General features: G+C 40.9%; 1 protein-coding gene and 2 gene segments (V, D, J or C); 1 reads left to right on the forward strand and 2 right to left on the reverse strand.

Annotated features, from left to right (window-relative positions):
- The window catches only part of LOC127235735 (ribose-5-phosphate isomerase), an 877,486-nt gene that overhangs the window by 535,315 nt on the left and 324,223 nt on the right, over positions 1-17,948 (forward strand). The window lies entirely within an intron of this gene.
- LOC127235868 (immunoglobulin kappa variable 1-39-like) lies at positions 2,227-2,747 on the reverse strand. The segment is given in 2 exon segments: positions 2,227-2,546; positions 2,674-2,747. Coding segments are annotated over 2 exon segments (369 nt in total).
- Positions 10,586-11,080, reverse strand: LOC127235869 (immunoglobulin kappa variable 1D-33-like). The segment is given in 2 exon segments: positions 10,586-10,905; positions 11,026-11,080. Coding segments are annotated over 2 exon segments (369 nt in total).

Genomic DNA, 17,948 nt, shown 5'->3' on the forward strand with positions numbered 1-17,948 from the left:
TTAGCAAGATTGCCATTTTTACTATGTTTATCCTACCTATCCAAGAGCATGGGAGATCTTTCCATTTTCTGGTATCTTCTTTAATTTCTTTCTTTAAGACATAAAGTTCTATCTCCCTCCAGTCCTCCCATTCTCCACCCATCCCCCATCCCACCCCCATCCACTCCTCAGGGAGGGTGAGGCCCATGTGGGATCATCAAAGTCTGTCACATCATTTAGGGCAAGGCCTAGGCCCTAGGCTGAGAGAGTATCCCTCCATAGGAAATGGGCTCCCAAAGTCTGTGCACTAAGTGTAAATACTGGTTCCACTGCTAGAGGCCCCATAGACTGTCCAAGTCTGTAATTTTTAAAAGCAAAAACAATTGATGACTGGTGTAACTTTCTATGAGTAACTATTATAAAAGTCAGTAAGGAGATGTCATTAACTCTAATGTGAATCTCATAATAAACACTGTATGGATAAGTACAAAAAAAACATGAAAGAAGAAAAGTCCTCTTTTGTTCTCTTAAACCCCTGACAAATGGGAATTGTGGATTAAAAAGGAAGTTTTCAAAGTGCAAGTTTGCATGTGAGACAGATTGGGGAAGAAACATTCTAAGACTTTGCAATTCTAAGACTGAGCAATGGAGAACACCATGTAGAATGAGAGGATTTTTCCAGCTGTTAACCTCATTCACTCTCAAAGCCATGGTTTCTGGTTAGTATCAGCTCCCTTAGGTTTTAGTAGAGTCTTCTATTGAGCAACTGAGAATTCTTATCTCAGCCTTCTTAGCCCTAGATCCATAGACTTTCATGGAGGACTCTGTTTCCTTACTCTTAGAACTTGCTAAGACCAGAATGCCAGTATCTGATTTTTGAAAGTTGTTTTCTGTATCTGTTCCAACTATGATTTCTTGATGAGATACTCTACCACAAACACCTTTTAGAACTTTTTTGTTTTAGCTAATAGTCCCAGAAAGAAAACAAAATAGAACTCTATAAAAGGAAGAAATACATTTAGCTCCAAAATTTACATTGGAAAAATCTGATTTTGCCTTTGGCAGAAGGTATCAATGCAAATAGCTTCTTGATTAGGGATGGGACTTTGTGTCCACCTCCTCTTCTTCTTCCTACTAGGATTTTGTCTGATTTGAATTTTTGCAGGGTGTGTGTGTGTGCGTGTGCGTGTGCGTGTGCGTGTGCGTGTGGGTGTGCGTGTGCGTGTGCGTGTGTGTGTGTGTGTTTGCATCACAATCTGTGAGGTCATATGTGCCTGGAAAGAGTATTTCTTTGGAGCCATCTACCACCTGGGCCTCTGACAGTCTTTCTACCTCAAGAAGGAAGTTTTATCAGCAAAGGTTTTATGCTGCAAGTATACAGAATACTGATCAGACTACTGAACTACTAAGAAGACAACAACATGATAATATTAATAAATATATGTTAACATATGAGTTTGACAGCTGGCAGAAAAGCTTAGGGAGCAAAGTCATCCATAATAGGTATGACCTTTGGAATCCTCATGAAGCATGGAGTCTCCATAATGGCTGGTGACTTTATGAAATTTTGAGAGGTCTTCATCCCCTAATTTAGGTTTGGTCAGCTTGAACAAAGTCAGGGATGCTGACAGGCCCACAGCCTTTGGGAAAACATATCTTGATCCTGTCTTGAACTTGAAGGATAGTCAGGGGTCCTGCTAGCAGATGAAAAAGCCTCCCAGGTCTTTAGGCCTTTGAATCCAATCACACTAGGCATATGAGAAAGGGGCCAAAAGTTTACCACCTTTATACATAGGAATTTGGTCAACTTCATTGTCGATTTGCAGCCCCTCTATTTATCTTTCTGCCTATCAGGGATCTGTGTAAGTCCTACTCCTTTACACACATATAGAAGAAGATTGCATGTGCCAAAAAAAAATCATTTTAGAGGCTTCACTGTAGATTCTCAGTCCTTTTCTTTTTTTTTTTTTTTTTTTAACTTTTTAAAAATCTCCTTTGAAGTTTTCTTTGCTGCCTGAATCCAAAAAGATCCTATGATCCAGATGCCTCATGAGTACTGAACTGTATTTTTGCTAAATCAGAAGTTAACCCTTGCTTCTGGAACTGAGAAAGAGGGGGAAACTCCATGGCCACTTATCCCAGTGCACCTCAAAGGCAACTTTATCTGAATAATGACCTCAGCAGGTAGAGTCAGCAAGAATAACAGCTGAGGAAACCCAGGCTCACACTTCTGCTTTGCTCAATGGTTTATGTTATGAGATGTTCCACTGTGGGTGGGTAATCATAATACTGTTGACAGTAATAAGTTCCAATATCTTCTGGCTCCACACTGCTGATGGTGAGGGTAAAATCAGTCCCAGACCCACTGCCACGGAACCTGGATGGGACTCCAGTATTTAGATTAGATGCAGCATAGATCAGGAGCTTTGGAGATTCCCCTGGTTTTTGCTGGTACCAGCTTAATGCAGTACTAACACTCTGACTGGCTTGACACTTGATGGTGACTGTGTCTTTTAGTGACACAGGCTGAGATGGAGACTGGGTCATCTGGATATCACATCGGGAACCTGGAATTAAGGGGAAACACAGTGAAATCTATTCAACACTGACTTTAAGGTCCTTATAGAGTTCCCTGACAGACAGACAGACAGACAGCACGGAGCACACTGAGACAGGCACCACTGTCCTCCATACCTGGGATCCAGAGCAGCAGCAGCCCCAGGAGGTGAGCAGGAGCCCTCATGTCTGTGCTGTGTCCTGTGGGGACTGACTCCTGCACAGGGTGTGAGCAGCCATTAAAAAGTACTCTGGATAAAGACTGTTCTCTGCTTACATGCAAATCAGCAGGGGCTAGATAACAAATTCACAGCTGCAAATCTCTCTCAACTCAGGAACTAACCCTGAACCAGCCTCAGGACACAAAGTTCTGGCCTTGATGAGGGCACTGTGTTATTTTTCTGCACAGACTTCGTTTTTTTTCTAGGGCTCAGGAAAGACTGGTCCTGCTTTCTTATGAGTAGTTTATTTTTTGCTAATAAATGGTCAGTGCCATGTATTTCTTCCCAGTGGCAATTCCAGAACCTTGAAGAAATATGTGTGTGTGTGTGTGTGTGTGTGTGTGTAGATATATTTCTTATTTTACTCATTGCTCCCCGTTCCCTATCTCTCTCCCTCTCTCCCATATCCCCGAAACCCCTCCCACGCCATCCCACCCCCCCACTCCACAGGGAGGGTGATATCACCTTAAGATGTTTTAAAAGTCACATTCAATTGATCATGTGGACATTCTTAAGGCTAGAACAAGTTCTTTGAACTGTTTCCCAGAATGTTGTGCTGTGGTTACACCATTATACCATCAATCCATGGCGGGAAGTGTACAAGAATATGTGTGTGTGTGTGTGTGTGTGTGTGTGTGTGTGTGTGTGTATACACACACACACATATATATATATGTGTGTATATATACATACATATGTATGTATATATATGGAAAAATAGTTATTGATAAGATAAATACTTTTATATTTTGAAAAATGTTAAAATTATGTGAATAAATAATATATGTAACACTGTACAAAATATAATCTTCCCAGTAGTGACTAGCTATAAGAGCATTTGCCACTGTCAACTTACTCTCTTCTACTAACCCTGTTTAAAGTTCTTTCCTACTCTTTTCCTATAACAGAATCAGCATGAGGGGTTCCTGTGTTTAGGCCTGAGAAGGTATAAGCTACTTTCTAGCTCTGTGGCCATGATGAATGTCCTGTCCTAATGCCTGTGAGGTTCTACATGACTCTTCCTGCAAACACAGTATCTTCTCCTCAGAAGCTGATGTGCTCTCAGCAAGAGTTCAGCGATGTAAGAACACATGCTGTTCCACAAAGCTGAACGTCTCTTTGAGGTCCACATCTCACAGTTCCTGATAAAAAACCAGTAAATAATGTATATTTAAAGTGTTACACCCCCCCCCAATAGTTGACAAAGATAAGACACAATGATATAAAGCAGAGGGAGCCCTGACCTATGAAGTCCTGAGTGACTGCACATTGTTAACATGGGCATGGCCACATTGAGGACTCCAAGGCTTTGGTCTTATATAAAATTGTCAAACAAAGTTTCTGATATGGGTCAAGCTACGTACTGTCTGAGACTGACCCCTGCAGGGACTGTGAGTAGTCAGCTATGGATCTGTCAGTTAAGGGGGATGTGCTCTGGGAACAGGCAAATCAGCAGTCTGTCAGACCAAGGGACAGCTGCAGAGTTTACTCAGCTCAGTAACACAAGAAGTCTCAGTCTTAGGGATCCTCCACCAGCCCTGAGAGGCAAACATAGGCTGGCTGCTGAGAAAGTGTTTCCCCTGAAGACAGGAGGATGTGGTTAGTCTGGTGTCCTTTGAGTGGTGTCCTTTGATGGGAGATGTCATTATGTATATATGTTTCTCATACTGGTTAATGAATAAAGCACTGTTGGCCAATAGGAAAGCAAGAGAGGAGGGACTAGGAGACAAGGAGGAAAGAGGAAGTAATAAGGAGAGTCAAGATGGAAAATCTGGAGAAGGAAGAACCGCCAGCCGCCTCTCCCTGGTAAGACCAGGTGGAAATACATAGAAATGGGCTAATAATTAAGACAGAGCTAGCGGATAAGAAACAAGTAACCGGGCCAACAGCATTGTATCAAATACAGAGTTTCAGTATGTTAATTGGGGCTGGCGCAGCGGCGGGACAAGACCTGGATGTGGGCAGAAAAAACCATACTCCTTACAGTCCTTTTCTCACATTACGGACAAAGTCATCCTTTTATTTCAAATTTTGGATATAAGATAGACAGTTTGAGATACAGTTCTTTAGAAATTGCAAGAATTTAAGTTGAGGCCAAAGTGTTCTCCTTCTGAGGCTTTTATGTGATAAAGCCTCAGGACAAGTGATGCACAGATACAACGCTTTTATAGAGAGTTAGATGCATAGGCAGGGACAAAAGGAGAGCAATATAGATGTAAACATTTATACATATATTTTAAAATAAAGAAGGCTAAAGAAAACATATGTCAAACACAGTGTAATGATATGTATTTAACAGATACTGAGTGTCATAAGTAACATGTCACCCTCACAGACGAGAAACGTGTACTCTATTTCTCAAAGCCCCTTTTCTCTCAGCCAATATAGGGGACTTAATTCTTCTCTGACTTTTGAAAGTTCCTGGAACATCTCTTACTCGGAGAATAGTTTCCAGGTCCATGTCTCTTCCACCCTGGGATGACATTCATGATCCTCATCCTTCTTACTCAAGCTCTTCCCCAGTAGAAGCAGAAGATCTGCAGACTGGGTCCATCCTTGAAATCACTCTCATCCACAAACCTACAAATTCCACAGCTATCTCTTCTAGTTCTATCCCACACCAGGGTGGTTGCTTTTATGTCATTTGACACAATCTAAAGTCATCTGAGAAGAGGAAGCCTTGAGTGAGAAAATGCCCTCTTGAACTGGACTATAGGAATGCCTATAGACCAGGGGTTCTCAACCTTCCTATTGTTATGATCCTTTAATACAGTTCCTCCTGTTGTTATAACCCAACCATAAAAATATTTCTTTGCTATTTCATAAGTGTACTTTTCCTATTATTATTAATCATAATGTAAACATCTGTGTTTTCCATTGATCTACTATGACCCCTGTGAAAGGGTAGTTTGACTGTCAAAGGAGTTAAGACATACAAGTTGAGAATCATTGCTTTAGGGAACCCTCACTAATTTGGTAGCCAAGCATAACCTTGAAGTCCTTATCCACTTTCCCTACATTCCAACAGCTAGGATTGCAGGTGTGCACCACCACACACACAGTGTATACGGTGCTGAAGACTGGACACAGGACCACGGGAATGTCAGAAAGTGTGTGGGGATACTTTGTTTGTGCTCCTAAAAAGGGGTGGGGGAGAAACGCGCCTGGAGATCAGAGTGCAGAACTTGCCACTCATTAACTACAGAGTTCAGGCAGTGATAGCACACACATTTAACCCCAGCACTAGGGAGGAGGAAATAGGGAGTGATGTGGCTGGGCAGAGAGAGAGAGAGCAATATGAGATGGGTAGAAACAGGAGCTCCCCTCCTTTCAGACTGAAGAGTGGTCAGGTCTTCATCGTTTGTCTCTAACATCTTTCAGCATTTACTCTGCTATCTGACTCCAGTTGTTTATTACTGAGACTAGTTAGAATTTGCGCTACAACTGTCATCCAACTTTGGGGCATCAATTCACTAAAAAAGTCACTTGCCTGTGACTTTACAACCATGGGACAGAGAGGAGTTGACAGCAGAGACCCCCTCCAGAGTCCTCACCTCACCCAACTAGGTTTTTCTCTTTGGTTCTCCAAGAATCTGAGTGAGTTTGAAATTTCTGTGTTGCAGAGTCTCTGCTGTAAACTCCATAGACTCTTGGGCTCCAAATGCTGCGGGAGTTTGCCTCTTCATCACATTCCCCTGTGCAAAGAGCTGGCTCTTCACTGTCTTTTCTCCTTAGGGATGTGGGCATTCCTGGATCCTCTTCTCAGATTCCTATCAAATTATATAGCTGCCTTGAAACCTGCTTGGGCTTCTACTGTTCTACACAGCAGCAGTCAGCTTCACATTTCACCATCATCTGAATCATCATTGTCAGCAGATTTGGTGAGACAACTAGGAATTCTTAAAGGGAGGAATTAGTTAAAAGACAAACTTTTTCCTCCAAGTTAAAAAAAAAAATGGGCCTTTAATCTGAGAGTTAGTCTCAAGCCACATTGAGGAACACATAGCAGTCTGAGGGAATCTGAGGAGCAGTGAAGTCAGGAGCAATATGTGGATCAGCCCTTTGGTCTGAGCATATGTGCAGGTAAGAGGTAGTGGCATGTGCTTTGTGTTGTGATCTTCAGCTTAAAGCTCTAACACCAAAATCAGATGATAGGATAGTATACATAAATGACCCAAAAATATTCTATCTGGGAACTCCAACAGCTGGTAAAAACATTCAGTAATTTTAGATATAAAATTAACACAAAAAAATCAGTAGTTCTCCCATATACAAAGAATAAATGGGCTGAGAAACAAATCACAGCAATATCACTCTTTACAATTGCCACAATTATAAAATACCTTGGGGTAAATAAAAAAAGAAATGTAAGACCTGTATGACAAGAAATTTAAGTCCCTACAGAAAGAAATTGAAAAAGATATAGAAAATGGAAATGTCTCCAGTGTTCTTGGATAAGTAGGATCAACATGCTAAAACTGACAATCTTACCAAAAGCAATCTACAGATTCAATGCAATCCTCATCAAAATTCCAACATAATTCTTCTCAGACCTTGAAAGAATAATATAAAAACTTCATATGGAAAAGTAAAAAAACCAGAATAGCTGAACAATTCTGTACAATAAAGAAACTGTTGGTGTCATCACCATCAATTAATTCAAAGTCAACAACTAAACAGCCATAGTAATAAAAAAAGCTTGGTATTGACATAAAAATAGGCAGGTGGATCAATGACATAGAATCAAAGACCTTGACATTAATCCATACAACTGTGAACACCTGATTTTTGGCAAACAGGTCAAAATGGTACAAAGGAAAAAGGAAAGCATTTTTAACAAATGACATAACTGGACATTAACATGTACAAAATTCCAAATAAATCCACATCTATCACCATGCACAAAACTCTGTACACTGTACTTGATAGAAGAAAAAGTGTGAAGTACCCTTGAATTTATTGATATAGGAAATTAATTCCTAAATAGAACTCCAGCAGCACAGCCACAGAGATCTACAATTAAGAAATGGGACCTCCTGACACTAAAAAGCTTTTGCAAGGCAAACTACATTCTCACTAAGACAAAGTGACAGCCTTCAGACTGGGAAAAGAACCTCACCAAATCCACATCTGACAGAGTACTGAACTCCAAATTTATAAAAAACTCAAGAAAGTAGACCCAAATACAAAATATTCCAATTTAAAACTGGGTTACAGGCTGGTAGTTGGTGGTGCACACCATTAATCCCAGCACTAGGGAGACAGAGGCAAGTGGATCTCTGTGAGTTTGAGGCCAGCCTGGTCTACAGAGCTAGTACCAGAACAGGCTCCAAATCAACACAGAGAAACCCTGCTTTTGCTGTGCATTTGTTGTTGTTCATAATGATGATCAGTGCCATTTTGACTATGGAAAGGTTAAATCTTTTCTTAATTTATGTATTTATTTTTTATTTTCCATATCGATCCCAGTTCCCACTCCCTTCCTTCCTAATTCTCTCCCTCCCTGTCATGTCTCCTGACCACCCTTCCATCCCATCCCCCCCACTCCACAGGGAGGGTGACTTCCAGGAGGGGTCAACAAAATCTGTCAAGTCATTTGCAGTAGGGTCTAAACCCTCCCTCCTGCATCTAGGTTAAGGGAGTATCCCTCCATGGTGAATGTGCTCCCAAAGTCCTTTTGTGCACCAGGGATACATCCTGGTTCCACTCTTAGAGGTCCCTTAGACTGCCCAGGCTTTATAACTGAGACCATGTTCCCAGGTTCAAGGGGTCTGAGTCGGTCCAATGCTGGTTTCCCAGCTATCAGTCTGGGGGTCCATTAGCTCCTCCTTGTTCAGGTCAGCTGTCTCTGTGGGTTTCTGTAGCCTGGTCTTGTCTTCCCTCTCTGCACCTGGATTCCAGTTCAGCTCAGTGTGTAGCTGTGGATGTCAATTTTGTATCCATCAGCTACTAGATGAGGTTGGTATGATGGTGGATATCTCATTATCAGGAAAGGGCCTTCCCACTGTTGCTCAAATTGTTGGTTGGGGTCAGACTCTGGACATGTCTCTAGAGTCAGTTCTTTCTTCAAACCTATAATGGCTCCCTCTTTTATGTTATCTCTCCCTCTCTTTTTTTCCTCTTGTCTATTTTTCCCCTGACCTAATCTTGCTAGTCCCGTGTGCTTTCCTCTCCTCCCTTTCTCCTTCTCCCTACTCCCTCTCCACTCACTGCCTTCCCACTCCCAATATGCTCAGGAGATCTTGTTCCTTTCCCTTCTGTGAGGGACCTTGTAGGAATCTCTTAGATTCCTCCAGAAAGATTATATCTTAATGTTGCTGTGATCTGCATCTCAAGATTTCTAAGATATTGAATGGTTTTTGAGGTATTTGTGTTTTGTTTTGAGGTTTTGTTTGTTGTTTGTTTGTTTTGTTTTTGTTTTTTGGGATTTTTTTTTTTTTTTTTTGCTTTAGAGAACTCTCTGTTCAGGTCATGAGCCAATTTTTTAATTGCACCTTGCTCTTTTTGACAGTCAGGACTTTATTCTTTTGATGGGGTATGAACAGGAGAATCCAGAGTTGCACATCCTTCATACTAGAGAAGGGACAAAGGGAGATGGAAGGAAGAAAAGTAGAATGGAGAGGGTTTTATAAATTTTCTTGGGAGATTTTTAAAGAAAACTTTATTTAAAATAGGGAAATTTTAGAAGCAATTAATAACTGTTTGTGTAATAAATTATATTTTAAATTGGAGATTATGACATTAGAAATAGCTTCCTGGTTAGGAAAGGGCCTTTGTGTCCACCTTCCCTTCCCACACGAGGATTTCGTCTAGTTTGAAATCGTACAGGTGTGTGTGAGCTACCACAATCTGTGAGGTCATAAGTTTATCAGCTGCACTGTGCCTGGATAATGCTATTTCTTTGGAGTCATCCACCACCTGTGCTTCTGACAGTCTTTCTGCATCAAGAGGGAAGTTTTATCAGCAAAGATTTTCTGCTGCAAATATCAATACTGATCAGACTACTGATCTACTAAGCTTACAATAAATTATATGGTAACATACAACTTTGGCAGCTGGCAAAAAAAAGCTTAGGGAGCAAAGGCATCCATACCCAAGTCTGATAATGTATGTGATCCCTGGGATCTATATGGAGCATGGTATCACCTTGATGACCTGTACCTTTATGAAATTTTGAGAGGCCTTCATCCCCTAATTTATGTTTGTTCAGCTTTAACAAAGACAGGGATGCTGGTAGGCCCACAGCCTTGGGGAAAACATATCATGATCCAGTCTTGAAATAAAGGATACTTGGGGGTCCTGCTGGCAGAAGAAAAAGTCTTCCAGGTCTTTAGGCTTTTTCATCTATCTTCACAAGACATGTGGGAAAGGGACCAACAGTTTACCATCTTTATACTCAGCAAGTTTGTCATATTTATTTTCTATTTGTTGCCCCTCTGTCTACCTTTCTGTCTATCTGGAATCTGTGTAAGTCCTAGTCCCTAACACACATATGTACCAATAACAATCCTTTTAGGAGGCTTCATTGTAGATTTTCAGTCCTTTTCTCTTCTTCTTTTTTGTTAAACCTCCCTCTAATTTTTATTTATTCTGTGAATCCAAATAGATGCTGTGATTCAGATACATCATAAGTACTGAACTACAGTTTTACTAAATCTATAGTAGTAAGCCCTTGCTTCTGGGGCTGAGGATTATCCTTACCCAATTGTTCCAAAGACACTCAGTGCACTTCAAAGACAGCATTATCTGAATAATGATCTCAGCAGGTAGAGTCGGCAAGAATAACAGCTGAGGAAGCCCAAGCTCACACTTCTGCTTTGCTGAATGGTTTATGTTATGAGATGTTCCACTGTGGGTGGGTAATTGCTATAGTGTAAACAGTAATAAGTTCCAATATCTTCTGGCTCCAGACTGCTGATGGTGAGGGTAAAATCAGTCCCAGACCCACTGCCACTGAATCTCGATGGGACTCCAGTATTCAGATTAGATGCAGCATAGATCAGGAGCATTGGAGGATTTCCTGGTTTTTGCTGGTACCAGCTTAATGCAGTACCAACACTCTGACTGGCTTGACACTTGATGGTGACTGTGTCTTTTAGTGACACAGTCTGAGATGGAGACTGGGTCATCTGGATGTCACATCTGGAACCTGGAATTAAGGGGAAACACAGTGAAATCTATTCAACACTGACTTTAAGGTCCTTCATAGAGTTCCCTGACAGCGGGGCAGCACTGAGCACACTGAGACAGGCATCGCTGTCCTCCATACCTGGGATCCAGAGCAGCAGCAGCCCCAGGAGGTGAGTGGGAGCCCTCATGTCTGCTGTGTCCTGTGGGGACTGACTCCTGCACAGGGTGTGAGCAGCCTATAAAGAGGTCCTCAGGTCAGTGGAGTGCTCTCCTGTTATATGCAAATCAGCATTGTTTAGATGACTTGGGCACAGCTGCAGGGCTCTCTCTCCTGAGGAACTCACCCTGTTCAGCCCATGGACCTGATCAGAGCACCGTATTAAACAAGTTTCTCTGTAGGACACAGAGGACAGACTGACTCTGCTGTCTTAATAGTAGGTAATCTTTTGTTAAGAAATGGTCAGGGTACTTCCTCCTAGCATTCCATGGTTGTCCATCTTTCACAAAAGCAATTCTAGAAACTTGAAGATGTTTTAGAAATCACCTTCATTTGGTCATGCAGATATTCTTCAGGCTACAAAAAGTTCTTTGGCCTGTTTCCCGCAAATTTTTGCTGTAGCTACCCTACTATACCATCATTCCATGGTTGGGAAATGTGCTAATATAATAATAAATATATATATATACATATATATGTATATATATAGAGAGAGTTATGAATAGTTATAAATAGTTTTAAATTTTATTTTTTAAAAGTTAAAAATATGCCAGGCATTGATGGCACATGCCTTTAATCCCAGCACTCAGGAGGCAGAGGCAGGAGGATCTCTATGAGTTTGAGGCCAGCCTGGTCTACATTGCGCGTTCCAGGACAGTCTCCAAAGCAATACAGAGAAACTCTGTATCAGAAAACCAAAAAGAAAAAGAAAAAAAGAGCATATGCCACAGTCAACTTATGATCTTCTAATAAATGGTATCTGTCCTCCTTTGTGTAATGTTTTTTCCTACTCCTTTCCTATAAGAGAATCAGTAACAGAGGTCATGGTCCTTTGGCCTGAAAATGTATAAACTACTTTCTAGCTCTGTGGCCATATTGAATGTCCTGACCTAATGGCTCATCTTGCAAACACAGCACCTTGTCCTCAGAAGCTGATGTGGTCTCAGCAAGTGTTCAGCTATGAAAGAATACATGCTGTTCCACATAACTGAACATCTCTTTGTGGCCCACATCTTGCAATTCCTGATAAAAACCAGTAGTTCATGGATATTTAAAGTGTTACATTCACCCCCCCAACAGTTTACAAGGATAAAACTCGATGATATAAAGCAAAGGGAGCCCTGATTTACTGAAGTCCTGATTTAGTTAAGTCTTGAGTGACTGCACATTGTTAACATGGGCTCGGCCATGTAGAGGACTCTGAGGCTTTGGTCTTTGAAACACTGGCAAAGACAGTTCCTGAAGTGGGCCAAACTCAAGAAGGGTAGCCAAGGTCTCCTTAGGAATCCAAGTATGAGTGTTTATGAGCAGTTGAAGAGTGTGTAAAAGGACTTCCTCCTCCTGGATATCCTCCTGATCCTCCTGATGCTCCTGGTCTACAGAGATCACCTATGGAGAGCAACTAGCTCCTCATGCTGTGCTGTGCCTAATAAACTTGTTGAGGTTCTGGATTACGGAGGTAGCAGAATCCCACCTGATCACAGCTTTACTGAACATTCATCTGTGTTTCTGTCCTTTCTTTATTCCTTTCCTGGCCCAAGTCAGGATTGCAAACCCAAGCTGTGCAGGTCAAGCAGATGAAGATGAAAGATTGTATGCTAGACATTCTCTGTATGGGATGGAGAGTATTATGGTCTGGAAATAAAAACAGATCATGGGATGTGAAGCAGCAATGGCCTGACAAGAGTGTCCCTATGTGTCAGTAAAGCACACCGTCCACTCTGTAGTAGAGAATTGAAACTTGTAGAAGGAGCAGGTCACACAGACAGCACTAAATACCCTTCCTCGCCATGCAGGGACAGGAAAGTTACTGTCAGTGGATGAGAAAAATCTTGTCCTCAGCCTGAGTAATCTCTAGACAAACCACTGTAGGAAGTCATGAGGCACGTTAACAATGGCCAGTGGACAGAATCAGTTATTGCTCTGAGCACTTCATAAATCTCATACATCTACTGCCATTTCTATGAATATCATACAATCCACTAGTGTGACATCAATGGCTATCATGGATTATCTACTTTTTCATTAAAACATCATAATTGGAACATAAAGAAATGATAATGCATTTTAGAACTAAACGTGGTTAGTCATGGTTTAATTTCCTTGAAAGGAAAATATAGAAGATCATATGAGCCTCTGGATTTAATTTAAAAGTTTAGAATCTAGAATAACAATACTGTGCTGGAAAATACTATTTTTAAGCCGGGCAGAAGTGGTGCATGCCTTTGATCCCAGCACTCAGGAGGCAGAAGCAGAGGTGAGTTTGAGACCAGCCTGGTCTACAAGAACTACTTCCAGGACTGCCTCCAAAGCCACAGAGAAACACTCTCTCAAAAATCCAAAAAGAAAAAGAAAAGAAAATGCTACTTGTATATCCTCAAAAATATAATGTTTGTCATTTTTCCCTCTGACCTAAAGAGGCAGTTTTGAAACTAATCCTGGATTGTGATGAACAGGAAACACTAGTTCATACGAGGTCCCCTAAGAGTCAGCTGTCTTAAAGGGCACCAGATACTGAAGCCATTTACTGATTGGAAGAGCAGTGATTTGAAACGGGATATTTAGTCAGAGGATTACTTACCCATATCCTTGTTATGACTTCAAACATTGTGTATTGTGTGCACAGCATAGAGTAGGCAATCAGGATTGTTGCCTTCTACCCTACATTTGTGTCAGGGACAAACCAAATACCACATCCTACATAAATAAGTCTAATTTGGTGTCTTTTACTTTCAGTATTTTAAATTTATTCATAACAGCTCTGTTAAAAAGCAACATGTTCAGACACCTAGCGCTAAACACTGAACTGAACCCCTGGAATCCAGTTGCAGAAAGGGAGTAATGATGAGCAAAGGGGTCAAGACCACAGAAACAGCTGACCTGACAAAGGGGGGGGGGTCATGGACTCCAGACTGAGAGCTGGGAAACCAGTATAGGGCTGAGCCAGGCCCCCTGAACATGGGTGTAACTTAAGAGGCCTCTGGCAGTGGATCAGTATTTATCCCTAGTACATGAATGGACTTTGGGAGCCCACTCCACATAGAAGGATACTATCTCAGCCTAGACACATGGCGAGGGCCTGGGCCCTGCTCCAAATGATATGAAAGACTTTGAAGACCCCCCTTGGAAGGCCTCACCCTCCCTAGGGAGCAAGAAGGACATGGGATGGGGTGGGTGGGGCACAGCTGAGGAGGGGAGGGAGAGCGAACTGGGAATGACATGTAAAACAAGCTTGATTCTAATTTAAATTTTAAAAAGCAGCGTATTTTCTATTAAGGAAGTATTGTGTATCTCATGAAGAAAAAAATTATGAAGAAATCCCTGTGTAACATAAAACAGTGGCTATATCAGCTAAATGGACCATAGTTATCATTTTTATAACTTTTATCTAAAATGTTTGTGTATGCTCAAATGCATCTTCTCTCTGCATATCAAGTTCATGTTTATGTAATGATGTGGCAGAAACAACCATTTGAAATTAAAGGCCAGGCTAAGATATTTTAATTATTTCTAATCTCAAGAATTTCTGTGAATATTGTGAGAAACTATTTTCACACATAGAAAATAGGAAGATATATAATTTTCCCTTGGTTTTAAGTACACTCTATGATAACAATATATAATTTTTAAATAATGGTTCTTCCATGGTCCATTTTTTATTTATGCTGTGGTGTAGGAAATGAAATGGGGGGGGTAAAAAGATGGCTCAGTGATTAAGAGCTCTGACTGCTCTTCAGAGGACCAGGGTTCAATTCCCAGAACCACCATGGCAGCTCAAGACTGTCTTTAACTGCAGATCTGACACGTTCACATAGACATACATTCAGGCAAAACACCAAATGCACATAAAATGGAAGTAAAAAATTTTTACATGAAATAAATGAAGTAGGGATATTTCCAATCTCATTTAAATCAGTACACATTCAATAAAGACTCATTGACAAACCTCACCTTACATTTCATTAAATATATTACTGAAACAAATTATAAATCCAAAGAGAAAGACTTCAAGAAAGCTAAATTCAAGCTACACTTTGTGTGACTCTAATTCAGTATCCTCCAAGAATCTTCAGCGGTGTGTGTGTGTGTGTGTGTGTGTGTGTGTGTGTGTGTGTGTGTGTATCATATAGATATCATAGATACCCATATCCCATGGAGTCACATGCTTCTTGTCATACACAGTGTTTAGTCACCATGTGCTGTCAGGATTGTATGTTTAGTATGTCCTGATGAATCTTTGTTTCCAAAAGTAAGTACTGGACCCATTTGTCCTTTGAGTAAAATAGTTTGCCAGTTATATGACTGTTACCTTGCTTGTTTACTCCACACACACTATTTTATCCTAAATAAACCATACACCTAAAATATATGAGCCATTGCGCTCAATGTTGGAAAAGACACTTCCTATCAAGCCTGATGAGGTGAGTTTGACCCACAAATTAATCCAGTGTATAGAGAGTTCAAATTTCTCAGGCATGCAATCAAACGCATGTGTCTACGTGTCATGATATATTGTTTATGATCTAATAGAGCCACTGGAGATCAGAATGAAAAGCCAGACACTGGGCAGGTATAGACACTAGGCAGCGGTAGCACACACCTTTAATTCCAGAAGACAAAGGCAGATGGATCTCTGTGAGTTCAAGGACACCCAGGGGTACATGAATCAGTCTAATGAGAAACGGAGCTCACACCTTTAATGCAAGCACTAGAGAGGTAAATAAAAAGGAGCCCAGGGTCTCATGTAGTGTTCAGTATTCAGTCTCAGAGCAATTAGTCTCCCCCACCCACTTTGAGGACAGGCTCTCCAAAACCTTGGGAGAAGTTAAGAGTTCTGTGGTGGCTTGGCTGCTTTGCTTCTCTGATCTTCAGCTTGAGCCCCAATATCTATCTGTCTCTTTATTATCCATGTTACATCTACATGAACCCACAGATACAAATAAATAAATATGTAGATATACTAAATTTTCCTTAAATCTAGAAAATTGGGCTACTAATGCTACAATCACAAATCTATAAAGTTGTTCTTTACTGTAATAAAATTTCAATAGTCATCAATATGAAACATTTTATAGAGCTCTGAAAGTAAGGATCATAGCTAAACGCTAAGGAGTACCAAGGCTGTATGCCATGAGGAACATGAGATTATCTCAATTATATGTCTCTTCCTTGCATATTTCAATTACTCTCCTACCGGTGACATGTGTTCAGATTCAATACTTACTGAGAATGTCAATCATGTGAAGTGTCAGACTTACTTGGACTTAGTAATATAAACACAATATCAAAGCAAGAATTGGTTCTTCCTATTGTCTCCATGCATGGGATGTTCACCAATATGGGTATATGTTTGCTATGTTACAAATTATTTGATTTATATACAAGGACATAAATAGGGTGGAAGGCCATTATTTTAGAGTAAAAATCTCACAGCAATAATATCAACAAAAGAAAGAACAACTTCACTTAAGTAAAAGAAATTTTCTGGAAAATATCTGCTCCCTGCCACTAGATTCCTCAATGTGAAGTGTACTTCGATATTTCACCCCAATCCTCATTGCCATCTCCGCTTTCTGTGCTATTTAGTTTTGACATAAATAACTCAGTGCCTGGGGCATCTCAGCTGTTTTCTATGAACCTGCAGTCAGGAGAATCCTGCCCCCAGGAAGAATTTTGATGTTCAGTACATTTTAGGAGAGGCCTTTTGGCTCTTCTGAAAACAATGAATTAGCAGGATCACCAGCTCCCACAGGATCATGACCAAGTCACTTTCAGAGAAGCGGCCTGAGACCCTGAAGATGTTCTTACTTGCTAAATGGATGGAAACCTAAGATTACAATCAATAATCTCTTCCAACATTGTGAAAATGACTGACCATTCTGCTGCAGACCATTTAACAGAAAGACATGTGTTCATGGTGACCCCTGCTGGAGAATCAGCTCATTATCCAAGCTTTCCAGAAATGGGGGAGAGGGATTGAGAGGAAAAGGGGAAAGGGAAACAATATATCTTTCGGTTTAGTGTATGAGAGAGTATATGTAGAATGTGTAGTAAATAACATTCTGTACCTTGTGTATCTTATGAGTTAAAGACTGTGCTTAGGGGCTGGAGAGATGTCTCAATGGTTAAGAGCACTTTTTGCTTTTCCAAGGATCCAAGTTTAATTTCCAGTACCTATATCAGAGGCTCACAACCACCTGTAACTCCAATTTTAAGAGCATCAACATCTTCAAGACATTTAATCTTAAGAAGGAGGAGGACACAGATGAGAGAAAAGAAATGAAATGAAATGAAACTGTGTTTAGAATGACTATGGTGAGAAGGCAAAGTCCCTGAATGAAAGTGTAGTTTTAAGTACTCTTCAGGGCCCTGAGAGTCTAGCTGAGTAAATAGTGTACTTGCCTGGCATATGCAAAGCCCTCAGTTCCATCCTCAACACTGTAAAGCCAGCATAGTGGTATACAGCTGCAATTCCTGCACTCCGAAAATGAACAAGAAAGATCAGAAGAAATTCAAGGCCATTCTCGGACACAGACCAAATCTGAGGCTAGTTTGGGACACAGGAAACCCTGTGCAAAGAAGGGGAGGTGGTTGGAGTGCAAATCCCTTAATAATTCTCTGCTTCTGTCAAGCTATAAAGGTGGAGTATGTTTCTTAGGCTCTGTTGCCACCTAATGGTACCTCGCTGCTATCTTGAGAACCTGTCTGTCTCCCTCAGGGTTATGGTGAAGAAAAAGAAGAACAGCAACTAGGGGAGAAAGTGTTTTACTTTACTTACATTTCCAAATCACAAGTTATGATTGAAGGCAGGCAGGGCAGGATGTCGGAAGTAGGAGTCGATGCTG

The sequence above is a fragment of the Phodopus roborovskii genome, unplaced genomic scaffold (genome assembly GCF_943737965.1).
Source record: "Phodopus roborovskii unplaced genomic scaffold, PHOROB, whole genome shotgun sequence".
Lineage (NCBI taxonomy): Eukaryota > Metazoa > Chordata > Mammalia > Rodentia > Cricetidae > Phodopus > Phodopus roborovskii.